The sequence below is a fragment of the Hipposideros armiger genome, unplaced genomic scaffold, assembly GCF_001890085.2.
Source record: "Hipposideros armiger isolate ML-2016 unplaced genomic scaffold, ASM189008v1 scaffold_619, whole genome shotgun sequence".
NCBI classification, from domain to species: domain Eukaryota; kingdom Metazoa; phylum Chordata; class Mammalia; order Chiroptera; family Hipposideridae; genus Hipposideros; species Hipposideros armiger.
Window position 1 is genome coordinate 299,862 of NW_017731969.1, and position 14,734 is coordinate 314,595.

The following is a 14,734-nucleotide window of genomic DNA, read 5'->3' on the forward strand; positions in this document are numbered from 1 at the left end:
TCTCTCTCTCTCTCTCTCTCTCTCTCTCTCTCTCTCTCTCTCTCTCTCTCTGCCTGGTTTGGATTGAGAACTTAGGTTGGGGGCTGAGGGCGCTATCCCAGGCCCCATTTCTCATACCTAAAAGGCAGGGAGAATGGGGAGAGCTGTCTTCTTGCTTGTTTGGTTCATCCTGTAGTCTAACCCGTTTCCTTTCTGCTGCTGCGACCCCACAGGCCCTCTCCTCCCCCAGACGGCTTCCCCTAGCTGGGACACCCTCTGTCCCCCGCCCCCGCCCAAGCTTCCAGCTGTGGCTTTGAGGAGACAGAGAACAGGAGGCTAATTAGCGTTTAGGGAAACACATCCTTTCTTTGACGGGCAAGCGCTAATTAGAGGTGCTTGGAAGCAGCGGGCTGGAGGGGCAGCCCCAGGCAGGATCAACACAGAGATGGAGAGATGCCCAGAGATGGGGTGGTGGGGAGAGAATGCAAGAAGAGAGAGACAGGCACCCAGAAACAGAGGAGACCTGCGGAACGAGCTAGACATAGGGAGACACAAAGCCAGAGTAACAGAGTCAGAAAGAGAAACAGAAACTGAAAAGAGAAGCAGAGAGCATGAGAGACAGAAACACAGAAAGATAGAAACTTAGAGAGAAAGAGAGAAGGAAACAGAGACAGAGCTACATCGAGAGAGGGAGAGAGATTGAGAGACTGAAATGGAGAAAGACTGAAAGGGAAACAGATGCAGGGGAGAGAAAGAGAGACAGTCTTTTCACTGAGAGGTCCTTATGATGCTACAGGGAAGAAGAGGGCCTCGTGATGCTGCAGAGAGAAAAGAGAGTTTGGGTCAGTGAGAGGCAAAGGGAGACAGAATGATAAAGAGACCGGGTCCGAAATCAGAGACCTGCAGGAGCCAGAGAGTGGAGTTTCCAGGAAACAGGAAGGACAGGCATGGAGGTTACAGAATGTCAGGCTGGGGAAGACGGCTGCTTCCTTTGATCTCAGGAAGTCCTGCCCTTGTCTAGCTCGAGTCCCTCTTGCTGTCCTCTGCCAGTTGGGTTTCTCCTCCTTCTGGGTCTCCTGAGGGCATGCCTGTCAGGGTGCCAGTTGGCGGGCGTGTCACTGTGTGTCAGTCATTTCATGTCAGTGGATCACAGTGTGTCTGCGAGAGGGTGAGCGTCGGAGGTGTGTGTATCACCCTGTCAGCATGTCACCATGTCAGCAGCTGCCCGCATGTGTCAGGAGACCCCGCTTCTCTCTGCGGTATTTCAGCACCTCGGACAGCTCCCAGCCCACTCCTGAGGTGGGGGGCGGCCATTCCTTCCCACCCACAGAAAATTTAAAATATCCTGACAGTGGGGAGGGGGTGAGAGTGGAGCTGGGTATATGTCCCCACGTGACTGTTTTATGTGCATGTGTCTTTGCCTGGGTGTCACTGTGTCCTGTGTGCACTTGTGTGTTGAGGTGGATCTGTGGAGTGACTGTGATTGGCACCTGAATTGTGTTGACTTTGCTATTCCATTCTATGGACACCGAGACAGGAAGAGAACAGATAAAGAAAAGCAGAGAGCTGGGGAGAGACTGAGACAGAGAGGGTCAGAGATGGAGACATAGACACAGAAAGGCTGAGAGATGGGTAGAGAGACAGAGGAAGATTGAAAGAGAGGCCAAGATGCAGAGAGAGAGAGGAATAAACAGACACCAAGAGGCATAAAGAGCAAGTTATACAGAAGGAGAATCTGCATGGCACCACCTCGGAGGTCTGCAGGTTGGCCATGTTGCTGAGGTTCTGGTGGGGGCGTTGTGCTAACGGGCATCTGGCCCATGCGGTTTTGCCACTGCATAGGGAATGGCTGAGGGGTGCGATGGTGTGCGGATGTGGGCGGTGTGATTGGCTGTGCTTCCTCTGCTGGATGACTGTGTGGGCTGGGTGTTTGTGTTTCTGGGTTCTGGGGCTGGGCCTTGTGGGTCCTGCAGCTGAAAAAGCTGCTAGTGACAGAGCTGTGGGCTTTCTGGGGTTGTGGGTCTTTATGATTGAGGGGAGTGGGTTGTGTGCCTGAAGGGAAGGGATAACTGGTTGTTCCTACTCCCCCCGCCCCCCGTTACCATAGCACCAGGATGTTGAGAAAATCAATTAGCACTCGGTTAACTCTCCAAATGTGGCCAGACAGAGGGCTGGAAGCTGATAGTCTCTTGGGCTGAAGGATTCGAGTTAACAAATGTTTATGGAGGGGGCACTGTGTGCCAGGCACTGTCCTAGGCTTTGGGGATACAGCAGAGAACATAAATGAACAAAGATCACTGTCCTGGTGGAACTTACAGTTTAATGCAAGAAGGCAAGTGGCAAAGAATAAAGAAAATAAGTAAACACATTAGATTGTGTGCTAGAATGAAGAAGACATAAGCATGGAAAGGAGCCAGGTGGGCTGGGGTGGAGTCAGGCATGGATTTCAATTTTAAAGAAGGTGGTGGGACTAGGTTTCATTGAAATAGAAGGTAAAGTTTGAACTGAGAACTAGAGGACATAAGGGAGTGAGCCTGGAGAAAGAGTGTTCAAGGTGGAAGGAACAGCCTATGCAAAGGCCTTGAGGCACGAGCAGGCCTGGTACGTTCAAGGAACAGTGCGGAGACCAGTGTAGCTGGAGTGAGTGAGCAAGGCAGAGAGGGGTGAGAGGCCAGAAAGAAAATAAGGGCCAGATCAAAGGACTTTGGCTTTGGGCCGGCCGAGTGGCTCAGTTGGTTAAGAGCTCACTCAAGGTTTGAGCTTGGAGCAACAGCGGTTCAATTCCTGGCCCAAGCTGACAGCCGCTGAGCTGCCAACAGGCGGCAGGATGGCCCAGCTTAAAAAAAAAAAAGGACTTTGGCTTTTATCCTGGTGAATGTTTTGAGCAGAGGAAGGACCCAACCTAACTTCATTTTATCAGAATCCTTCAGGTTGCTATTTAATAAACCTAAGCTTCCTCAGCTGTTTCTGGGCTTGTTTGTGTCAATGGGGGATCATAAGAGAAAGAACCTTTTTCTGATGGTGATTGTGAGGATTAAATGAGATTACAGAGCCTAGGATGGAGTGGGTGCTCAAGAAAGTGGGTGGCTAAGGGGCGAGTGGTCTGGTGATTTAGGGGAGGGGCCTCATGCTGGGTGTCCTGCCTCCTCCCACTCAGGAAAACTCTGCAGGTGAAGATAGTTGATGACGAGGAATATGAAAAAAAAGATAATTTCTTCATCGAGCTGGGCCAGCCGCAGTGGCTTAAGCGAGGGATTTCAGGTGAGGGGTGATGGGTAGGCTGTGGGAGAGGTAAGGGGTCCAGGGCAGGGGATTTGGGGGGCTCAGTTGTGGACACTCTTTCAAGATCATGGACCCGAACTTCACAGAGAAGCAATCTCACTTTCTGTCTGTCTCTCCCCAGCTCTGCTGCTCAATCAAGGTGAGTGGAGTTTCTGTCCGGCTTTGACTAGAGAGAGGGACACTAGAGGGGAGGTGTCAGAGGATGGTCATGGACTGAAGCTACCATTCTGGGCCAGGTTGGAGGCAGTTTGGAAGTGAGATGAAGGTAGATTCAGGGCTGGGTGAGGGTTGGAGGTGGCTTTAGCGTTGGTAGGGCCAGTTGAGTTTGGGATTATAGGTAGGGGTTCGGAGGCCAAGATCATGTTTTTACAGTTCAGATCGGGGTTAGGGGATGAAAAGTAAATCATAAAATCCAACCTGTCTTGGCGGTGGGCTCAGGAGGAGTGAAGTTTGAGGTTTATTAGGACTGGGATGGGGTTAGGATTCGAGATCAGGATTAGAACTGGGTCAAGGTTAGAATTAAGATAGAGGTTGGTTTCTGGGTTTGTGACTAGAATTGGGGCCAGGGTCAGAGATTGGGATGAGGGTTGGGGCTAGAGTCAGTGGCTTGGAGATAGTGAGAGAGTAGTTTGGAGTCGAAATCAGAATTGGGGTTTGGGATTAGGATTAGGGCTGAACTAAAGATTGTAATAGGGTCAGCAATACAAGTTGCTGTAACACATAAGTCCCAAATCCCAGTAGCTTAACAAAATAAAAGTAATTTCTTCCTTGGGCAGTTTTCTGAGAGTGTTCCTGGCTGGTGGGTGGCTTTCTTCCAAGAGTTAGGGTTGAGTTGATGCTGGGCTTGGAGCAAAGGATCAACAAACTTTAGGGGGACAACTGAGTTTAAGGCCAGGTATAGGGTGTCTGGGTCCAAGATTTGTATGCGATTGGGTCTCCCCCTCTTTCCTCACCACCTCAAACATACTCTAGGATGTTTTCAGAGCTTGGATGTAAAGACCAGGCCTCTTCCCTCAAGGGTGGTGATGATGATGATGTTGGGGATAATAATAAAGAAAATAACATTTCTGACTGTTTATCATGTGCCAGGCACTGTCCTAAGCACGTCACATGAATTAATGCCTTTAATTCTCACAACCATCCTATGAGGTAGGTATTGTTATTGTGCCCATTTTATAGATGTGAACACTGAGGCACAGAAAGGCTAAGGCCTTGCCCAAGGTCACACAGCTTCCACCATATGAACCCCAGAGCCCACCAGCTGAACTTCATGGGCCAGCCTGCGGGAACTGGGGCTCAGGCTGGAGAAGATGATGGTCAGTTAGAAGGCTGGGACAGGCTGCAGGGGTATCACCAAGGAGGCTTCCGAGAAGACAACAGACAGGTAGTGAAGGCATCTCAGGCCCAATTAAGAAGACCTCCTTGGAGCCTAATTCCCATCCCTCATGCTGCAGGGGATGGGGACAGGAAACTGACGGCTGAAGAGGAGGAGGCTCGGAGAATAGCAGAGATGGGCAAGCCGGTTCTTGGGGAAAACTGCCGGCTGGAGGTCATCATCGAGGAGTCATATGATTTTAAGGTGATTTTCTGGGTCCTCAGCTTCCTGGAGTCTTGCCTGGGCTGTTTCCTGTGGAAGAGTCCAGGAGGGAATCCACTATGAGAGTCACAAGGGAGGGGCAACCAAGGGTCCAAGGCCGTCCTCTGGGTCCCTCCACTAGCACCATGGACAGCACACAACTCCCTGTTCCCTTTTGCTAGTAGCACCACTGGGATATGGAAGGTTGGAGACCCTTGAGCATAGGGTGCGGGTCTCCAACCCCAGTTCCCCTCATGGGGCCTCAGGGGTGCCCTGAGGTGATCGTGGGCAGTGATGTCTTCCCCACCCTTATTCCCCAGAACACAGTGGATAAACTCATCAAGAAAACGAACTTGGCTTTGGTGATTGGAACCCATTCGTGGAGGGAGCAGTTTTTAGAGGCAATTACGGTGAGCGCAGGTAAGTGGGGAGGGAGGAGACAGGAAGAGAGAAAGAGAAGAGAGGGATGGGGAGACGGAGAGAGACACACAAAGAGAAATGAATGGAAAGACAGAGAGAGGGAAAGAGGGACAAGGAGAACAAGGACAGAGAGATAGAGAAGAGAAAGAACAGGAAAGGCAACCAGAGAGACAGACACAAAAGAGAAAGACAGAAACAGTGACACAAAAAGACAAAGGAAAAGATAGGGAACTGACACAAACAGCAGAGACAGGCACACAGAGAGAGGTGCACAGAGATTCGCCAAGAAAGACAAGAGATTCAGAGAAACCAGGAGAGATGGAGAATGAAGTCAGTAAAACTGCATGGGGCCAGAGAGAGAGAGAACGGCAGGTAGACACGGATACACAGAAAGGCAGACAGAGGGGCAAAGGTAGAGGGTTACAAGGAGGAGGGATCCCTGCCCAGACTTTCTCTTGGTTTCCAGAGGTTGGCAAGTGGGAACAGGTTAAATGGCATGGCCTCCCCAGACAGAGCCTGGGCTCCTCTGTTGCCATGGAGACAGCCACCACGGCACTCAGCTCTCCCACCCCTTGAGGCTCCCACCCGCCTTAAGCCTCAGATGGGTCCATACTGCCCCCCTGTGGCCAGAGACACTATGGCACCTGGATTCACAGGGGATCTGGGAGACCAACACTGGCTGACACTTTGTGATACAGATTGGGGAAACTCGTGAGGCCCAGAGACAGAGGAGGAACTGGCCTGAATTTCCACCGGGAATCCAGAAAGGGCCAAGGTGGCACTCCGGGCTCGTGTCCCTTACACAACGTCAGGTTTCCTTCAGGGAGGCCTAGCTGCTGGGAGCTGAAAGCACACAAGGAATTGTGGTTGGAAAGAAACTGGTCGGCAGTGACAGCCAAAGAAACCAGGCTTCAGGGGATGGGAAAATACCAGGTAGCAGGCCTAGGGACACCAGATTGTAGGCCTAGCAGAAACGAAGTGGCGTTTCCCTCTGAGCCATATTCTTTTTCTTTTTAGAGGGAAACTAAAGTTGTTGGGTTTTTTTTTTTCCAGTTACAGTTGACATTCAATATTATATTAGTTTCAGGTGTGCAACATAGTGGTTAGACATTTATATAATTTACAAAGTGATTCCCCCCGATTAGCCTAGTACCCACCTGGCACTATACATAGTTGTGGCAACATTATTGACTATATTCTCTATGCAGTACTTTACATCCTCATGACTATTTTGTATCTACTAATTTGTATTTTTTAATTCCCTCACCTTTTTCACCTAGCTGTCCAGTCCCCCTCCCCTCTGGCAACCATCAGTTTGTTCCCTGTATCTATGAGTCTGTTTGTTTTGTTTGTTCATTTATTTTGTTCTTTAGATTCCACATATAAGTGAGATCATATGGTATTTGTCTTTCTCTGTCTGATTTATTTCACTTAGCATAATATCCTCTAGGTCCTTCCATGTTGTCACAAATGGTAATATTTCATTCTTTTTATGGCTGAGTAATATTCCATTGTATATATATGTACCACATCTTCTTTATCAAATCATCTACTGATGGACACTTGGGTTGCTTCTATATCTTGGCTATTGTGAATAATGCTGCAATGAACATATGAGACACATTCTTTCAACATTTATTTCTGAAGGATCCTCTGGACCCGGCCCTATGCAGGACATTGCTGGGGACAAAGAGATGACCGTGACAGCTTGGACTTTGTCCTTATGGAGCTCACAGTCCAGTGAGGGAGACAGACCTGTCACAAGAGAGTGACAATACAGAGTGGGCAGGGCTGGGGCAAGGGACCCCGGGGAGCTGTGGAAGCCCAAGTGGGGTGTCTGATCCAGCTTGAAGGTCAGGGAGGGCTTCCTGGAGTAAGAGGCTTCTGAACTGAGTCTTCAAATGGGACTGTGTGTCCTTCCTGCTCAGACCTCAGCCATGTCTCACTGTGGTCAGTTAGGGGTGCATTTCAGTGGCAAACAACAGAAAACTCAACCACAAGTGGCTTAAGCAGACTAGAGTTTGTGTTTCTCACAGACCAAAAATATCTTCAGGAGGCGATAGCGTTAGCAACAGCTTAGTGATGTCATTAAATGCCCAGGCTTCTTCTTTATTTCTCTTTCCCGTTCTCAGCTTTTGCCCTCAAGGTTGCAAAATGTCTGCTGCACCTCCAGGTGTCAAGTCCGTAGTCCAAGCAGGAAGAAAGAGGAAGCAGGGAAACAGGAAGGGTCAGCATGCCTATCACGTTTGAGTTTCCAGTTTTAGTTTCCAATTCCGTTTTATTTGGTGTTGCAGCAAAAACCTCATTGTGATGTAACAGGCAGAACCAAGAAACCACACAAACCACTTACTTAGCTAAGCATGCACAAATTTAAGCGTTTATTTCTTTAACAAGCCAAGTGGCTAAGTAAGCTAGAAAAGTTGGAAAGGGATATATGACCTGATTCTCCAAATCCGTCAGTCTGTCGGCCTCCCCCACCACCAAGTGTCCTCTATCGTTGACGTTGCAAGGAATCCTTGGGTTTGACCATGGGAAGTGGCTTCCTGATTTGGTGGCTGACCTGGCTTTTATTCCCTGACTTGCTCTGATGGACTAGTCAGGGGTTTACGATGTCTCTTACCAGTGTTCTTCCAGATGTAATGCTTAACACACTCAAGTGTGTTCATTGCTTCTCACTCATTGCTTTATGCTTGTCAATTTAGGGCAAGGTAGACAAAACATGTCATTTGTGACAAGTCACTGCAGGCCAAAAACAGGTCAAATTTGGTCCAATAAGTGATACAAACAACTCTAAGGAGGAGGCATCCTTTACGAAGCTCAGAACATAACACAGTGCCCCTACCAGGAAAGCTAGAGCTTTCCAGAAAAGGTCTGTTTATGTCTCACTGCCAAACTAGGTCACATGGCCACTGCTGCGAGGGATTCTGGGGAAGCAAGTATTTAGATCAGTACTACTAGCTGCAAGGAATTTTGGGAAAGTGAATATTTTTATCTGAGGGCATGGCTGTTGCTAGCCTTAAGGGATTCTAGGAAAGTGACTAATGTTAGCTGTGTATACCAGTATGGCTCTCTCCAGCTGCAAGGAAGGGATCCTGGGAAAGTGAGTACCTTTAGCTGAGCATCTGGCTGTTGTTAGCTGCAGTGAATCAGAGGAAGTGAATATTCTGCCTGCAGACATGGCTGTCAGTAGCTGTAAAGGCTTCTAGGAACAGGGATATTTTTAGCTAGGGATATGGCCACCCCTAGCAGCAAGGGATCCTGGGAAGCTGGATATTTTTAGCTGGTACATGGCCTCCTTTAGCTTTAAGGGATTCTCTAAGAAAGTAAATATTTTTACCTGGGCCTATACAATCTCCTAGCTGCAAGGGATTCTGGGAAAGTAACTGTTAGATGCTGACATGGCCACACCTAGCTTCAAGGGATTCTGGGAAAGCAATTCGTTTTATGAGACTCGGTGCCTGGGAGTTAAACAAAACGGGTTCTGTAGGCGAGGAAGAAGGCATGGGTGTGTGCCCCAGCTGGGTCGTGTGCCCACAGGGGACGAGGAGGAGGAGGAGGACGGGTCCCGGGAGGAGCGGCTGCCTTCGTGCTTTGACTACGTCATGCACTTCCTGACGGTGTTCTGGAAGGTGCTGTTCGCCTGCGTGCCCCCCACCGAGTATTGCCACGGCTGGGCCTGCTTCGGCGTCTGCATCCTGGTCATCGGCCTGCTCACCGCTCTCATTGGGGACCTCGCCTCCCACTTTGGCTGCACCGTTGGCCTCAAGGACTCTGTCAACGCCGTAGTCTTCGTGGCGCTGGGCACCTCCATCCCCGGTAACCCCCTGGGAGACCACCTGTTGGGGTAGGGTCTCAGAGAAGCCAGGCAGTGGCGACTAAGAGAAAGGTCCGGCAGAAACAAGGTAGTGGAGTCACGCAGAACCTGTGTGGTGGGTCCCAGAGAAATATGGTGGTGGGGAGTAATAGAGTCTAGGCGGGGGTCCGATAGATTCAGTATGTAAATTGAATCCTACCCAAAAGCAACCGGGTGAAATGTCCAATAGAACCAGGGCAGTAAAATATGGTAGAAGCCAGATGAAGGATTCGGTAGAACCAAGATGTTAATTTTCCCCTCCTCTCCCCTGACCCCACTAAGAAACCAGGTGGAAGGTTCCATAAAACTATGTTGATGGGCATGATAGGAACCAGGTCAATGAATCTCAAAACTTTAATGAAGATGAGAGGGCGGAGTGGAAATCAGCGGTTGGCGGAGGGGCTGCCATAGAAATAAGATAGTGGGTCTTCAGAGACTATAGTGTATGTCTCATCAAAACACAATGGCCATGAGCTCCTCTTCCCACGTAAACCTGCGGGAAGGTCCCTTAGAAACCAGGTGGCCAAGACTGAGATTCCTACAGGAGTAAGAAGGCCAGGGGTGTGGGGAACCTGACACTTTTGTTTTCCACATCAGTGTATTCACCAGTCAGGTGGTGGCGCCGTCAGCCTAGAAAGCAGGTGGTGGGTCTTGTGGAAAGCAGCCTTCAGAGAATGGTTTTCTGATGCTTGCCTTCTGTACCAGAGACTTGAGCTATTAGCAAGATGTTCAGGAATGGGTGGAGGCCATAGAAACCAGCTGTTTGCTTGACAGAAACCAAGTGGGGAACTGACAGGAAACAGTTGCATGTAGGTGGAGCCTAACACTTATTTTGTCCAGCCTGGTGGCCTTTGGATGATTGAGCCCACTGGAAAACAGACAGTGTGTTCATGGGAAGTAGAGAGTGATTCCCATCGAAAGCAGGCAGTAGGTCCCATAGAAACAGGCAATGGGCCCCACAGAAATCAAGCAGTGGATCCCATAGAATACAGACAATGGATTCCATAGAAAGCAGACTGAATCCCATAGAAAGAGGCAATGAGTCCCCAGAAAGTAGGTAGTGGATCCCATGGAATGCAGAGAAGTCCTATAGAAAGCAGGCAGTGAGTTCCATAGAAAGCAGGCATTGATTGGGTCCCAATGAAAGCAGGGAGCTGGTCCCATAGAAAGCAGGAAGTGAGTCCCATGGAAATAAGGCAGCAGAGTTCCATAGAAAGCAGGCAGCTGGTCCTGTAGAGAGCAGGCATAGGGATGCTACCCGACTTTGCCTCTGGTGGTGGTGGGGGTGGTCAAGGCCTCAAACCCTTCCTGTCTGCCCAGAGCTACAGAGTGGGAGACGGGGTCTGCACCACACCAGGTCTGGTGTTAGATCTTATGGGAAGCGTCTTATGGAAAGCAGGTGGAGGAGAGGACGGGTGCCAGGACCTGGGAGTGGCCCACGGAACCCCCCTGAGCCTCTTGTGTCTCTTCCCCCGCAGACACGTTCGCCAGCAAGGTGGCAGCGCTGCAGGACCAGTGCGCGGACGCGTCCATCGGCAACGTGACGGGCTCCAACGCGGTGAACGTGTTCCTGGGCCTGGGCGTGGCCTGGTCGGTGGCTGCCGTGTACTGGGCGGTGCAGGGCCGCCCTTTCGAGGTGCGCACCGGAACGCTGGCCTTCTCCGTCACGCTCTTCACCGTCTTCGCCTTCGTGGGCATCGCCGTGCTGCTGTACCGGCGCCGGCCGCACATCGGCGGCGAGCTGGGCGGCCCGCGTGGCCCCAAGCTCGCCACCACCGCGCTCTTCCTGGGCCTCTGGTTCCTCTACATCCTCTTCGCCAGCCTCGAGGCTTACTGCCACATCCGAGGCTTCTAGCGCATTCCGCAGAGACTCGGCCACCCCCTGGAGACAGCTGCACTACTCCGGACCCCCGCGGCTCCTTCGTCCTCCAGAGATTCGGCCTCCTTGCCTGAGACGCGTCCTCCCTGCCTCCTGGGAACTGATCACCCCCTGTCCTCTGTCCCCACCAGCAGCCTCCTCCCTTCCCCTCAGGAGCCTCCCCCAGGTCCTCCTGTGAGTTACCCACAATTCCAGCCCATCCCTGTTAGTTTCTGTCTACACCCCAGGGGAAGTTTCCACCTGGAGGCCCCTCCCCAGAGAACCAACCTCTCCTCACTGACCCGCTAGAGAATCTCCCATCTTTCTCCCAGGCTTGACCCACCCTGTAAGACCCCTTCCTCTAGGGAACCCCACTACCACCACCATGGACCTGTCCCCAGGGCCTCAGAAGTTAGCCCTCCCTGAGGGACCCTTGAAGGGGTCTGATCCATCCCAGGATCTTGAGCATCGCAGCCCTTCTCTCAGCCTTTAGGGAGCTCAGTTTAGCCCCCAGGGGAGGGGGAAGGGACGGGTGGATGAGTGCGCAAAGCGGGGCACGCCTCCCCTGATTTCTCCACTCAGGCCCTTGGGAGGACGCTGATTCTCCAGGCTTGGAGAAGGGAGGGGAGAAGTTTGGGGTTTCACAGCTGGAGGGGGCACATTTTGGACCTGCAACTTCTCACATTTCAGTGCCCCCACTCTCCTCCACTACCTCTGAGAGCCCAGGCATTCCTTGGAGGGGGGACATGTGTGTGTATATAGTGTGTTTGGGAGAGGGGGGTCACGGGAGGGTGCATGTTTTGGGGAAAGGGGGTGACAGACTTTACTTTTGAGAGGGCAGCAGACTCCCCCAGTCATGAGAATCTGCTTTGGGGAGGAGGCCAGAATCAAAGGGAGTCCAGCCGGTCTCCCCTGACAATCTAGAAGGCTCATTTTGCCCTCAGTGCCAGCAAATCCGGGCAGGACCCTCGAAGAGGAGACCGAGGGTCCCAGAGGACCAATGCTACAAGCCAGCAAATGCTGCCACATCTCTGCCTGATGGGGAGCAGGGGTGGGTGGGAGGGTGGGTAGGGGACCAGGGGATCTGGGTGGGCATTTTTAACTTTGGAGGCCACCCATCTGTTGGTAGGCCATCTGCGTTTTCTTACTGTTGATGTTTCCTGCCCAAAGGACACACTTGGGGTGTGGGGAGTGCTGCCCACTTCTTGGGACCCTAAGGATGACCCTGCAACCCCCATAACCCACAGGTTTTTAGCATTCTGTCATCCTTGTGCATCTGCCCAGCATCCCAGACCTGTTACCCACTCCCCTTCTCTACTTTCAGCTCATCAGCACCAGTCGCTGTCTCTTTTCTCTGTGATTTCTGTAAAAGTTGCCATAAAACTTTGAAATTCTGCCTGGAAAACAGCCTTCCTGTGGGAAATTGGGATTCAAGAGGAGGAAGCTAGTGAGGTCTTCAAGATTTCAGCAGTTGTGAAATAGACCAGGTGATCTGGGGTTTTCCAGGTCCCCAGCCCTCTGCAAGGACACACCCACACGCGCCAGCCCCATTAAGTCCACACAGCTTTCCCTACCACGCCCCCACTCATCACCTGGGACCTTCACTAGCCACGCCCCTATTCCATCCGCAACAAACTATGCCTCTTCGCAGAGCATCCTGGGAACTCAAAAGACTAGGACTAATTTGCCTGAGCAGGAGAGCTGGGGTTGATGGGGGTTTCCTGAATAAAGCAAGTAACTTTTTCAATAATGCTGAAATAGAAGGAGAGGGGTATGTGCGCGCGCGCGTGCGTGTGCGCATGTGGTTCTCCAGCTAAAAGACACAGCCTACATAAAGATGTGCAGACTTGTGAGTGACTGGCTTTTTCATCAAGTGGCTAGCATGAATGGAGTGTGGGGGGCTGGGGAGTGAAAAGAGCTCAAGAGGACCAATTATAAGAGACCTTATCAGCCGTGCAATGGAGCTTGGAATTTATCCTAAGGGCAAAGAGGAGCTTTGGAAGAGATTTCAATGGGAGGGTAGTGGGCAGGGCAGGCAGTTGATGTCATCTGATTTACATTTTCAAACGTTCCTTTGGCTACTTGTGAGACGGGAGGTTGGGAGATCAGGGAGGAGGCTGGGTGGGGCAGCAGAGGAGGGTGTCCTGGAGTCGGGTGGTGGGAAGGAGGATGGTCAGAAGGGGGTGGTTTAGAGAGAGAATGGATCTGGCCCTGGCAAGAAAGAGATGGTGCCCTCAGCGTAGCCAGGGAGAGTTTAATGAAAGGCATATTAAGGGGTGGGTAGGGTTAAGGAAAACAAAAGAGGAAAAGTGCAGTACCTGAGGCCAACAGTAGAGGGAGCAGTTATGCCCTGGGCTTGAAGATGTGAGCCGAGTTTCTGAACTGTTGAGGCTGCCGCAGTAGTGTGAGAGAGGAGTACAGGCACCCCCAATCCACACCAAGAGAGAAAGGGGCAAGAGAGTGAACACCCCAACCTTACTTTCCTGCTGGTGCCTCCCATTGGCTGAACTTAACCAGAAGCTAGAGGTCAAGAGAGGTAATAGATGTGGTGCACATACAGGTCAGTTTCTTGGGCCACAGAGCAGGAGGGAGAAAGGTGGAGAGTCGATCTGGGAGGGGGAGCAATGGATAGAGTTTCCAGAGAACGAGGTCTCTGGGCTTGGGGAACGAAGGTGGGGTAAGTAGGAAGAATTGGCTGCTTAAAGCATATGCTGGGTTCAGGTGAGTACAGGCTGAGCACAAAGTGTCTATGAGGCATCCAGAGACCTCAGAGAGGGAAGACATCCGGGATACCTGGAGCTCCTGAGAAGGGGCTGCACTTGAGAGAGATTTGGGATTTGTTGGCCATGGGGTGTCTCCAACCTTGAGAGGGGGTGGGGCTGCCCAGGGAGTGTGTAGTGTGAGAAAGGGGCATGGGCAGTGCCTTGAGGGGCCCAACATGTAGGTCACGTGGAAGATGGGAGACCTGGCGAAGGAGGACACTCCAGACAGGTAGGTGGGAAACCCGGAGACTGGGGCACCTGAAGCCAGGAGAAGAAAGTTCCAGAATGAGGGCGTGGCAAACAGGGCCAAAAGAGAGGTGGAGGGGGATGAGGACTAGGAAGTGACCCCGGGATTTAGAGCAGTTGGGTGGAGGGTGTGGTGACAGAAGTCAGGCTGATCTAGAGTGAGGAGGGAGTGGCAAGTGAGGAAACTGAGTCAGAGCATGTAGACCACACTTTGGAGAACCTGGAAGGAGAGAAGGGAGTTGCTGGAGGAAGATATGGGACATGAGCAGGCTTTTCCACCAAGGTGAGGAGAGGTGAGGGGCAGGAAGGCATTGAACTCGGGCATAAGAGAGCATTTGGGGGACCGAAGTTCGTGCGTGAGAACTGCCAAGAGAAGCTGGCAGTTACGGAGAGCCCACGATACCAAGGCACTGTGCTGGGCTTTCCTAGGCACAGCCTCGCTCAATCTACCACCAGTCCTAGGAATCACTCCCATTCCACAGGTGAGGAAACTGAGGCTCAGAGAGGTGAAGCAACTTGCCCAAAGTCCCACAGCTAGGAAGGGCAGGACAAGGAGATCCAGGGTGCAGACTGGGACAAGGATGCGCCTCTATCTTACCAGCCTCGAACAAGGAGAGGCGGGAAATGTGTCAGCCTGGCGCCAGGGAGATGGATAAGGTCTCAGCTTCAAAGACAGGCATACCCAGAGCTTGGGACGTGGGCAAAATGAAGAACATAACAGATGTCCCTCTTCCCACCCCGAACATCCCGATTCTCAC

At 51.6% G+C, this 14,734-nt stretch overlaps 1 protein-coding gene across 6 annotated transcripts in view; it reads left to right on the plus strand.

Annotated features, from left to right (window-relative positions):
- The window catches only part of SLC8A2 (solute carrier family 8 member A2), a 29,634-nt gene extending 16,816 nt beyond the window's left edge, over positions 1 to 12,818 (plus strand). The window contains exons 5-10 of one of the 6 annotated variants that reach the window (XM_019625225.1): positions 3,137 to 3,240; positions 3,383 to 3,400; positions 4,716 to 4,840; positions 5,158 to 5,257; positions 8,795 to 9,073; positions 10,589 to 12,818. In XM_019625225.1, the coding sequence (XP_019480770.1) occupies positions 3,137 to 3,240; positions 3,383 to 3,400; positions 4,716 to 4,840; positions 5,158 to 5,257; positions 8,795 to 9,073; positions 10,589 to 10,965 (1,003 nt within the window). In that variant the 3' untranslated portion in view covers positions 10,966 to 12,818. Of the gene's footprint in view, positions 1 to 3,136; positions 3,241 to 3,325; positions 3,401 to 4,715; positions 4,841 to 5,157; positions 5,258 to 8,794; positions 9,074 to 10,588 lie in introns of those variants that run through there. The other 5 variants (XM_019625222.1, XM_019625224.1, XM_019625223.1 and 2 more) reach the window with 5 other exon arrangements.
- The last annotated feature ends 1,916 nt before the right edge of the window (positions 12,819 to 14,734 follow it).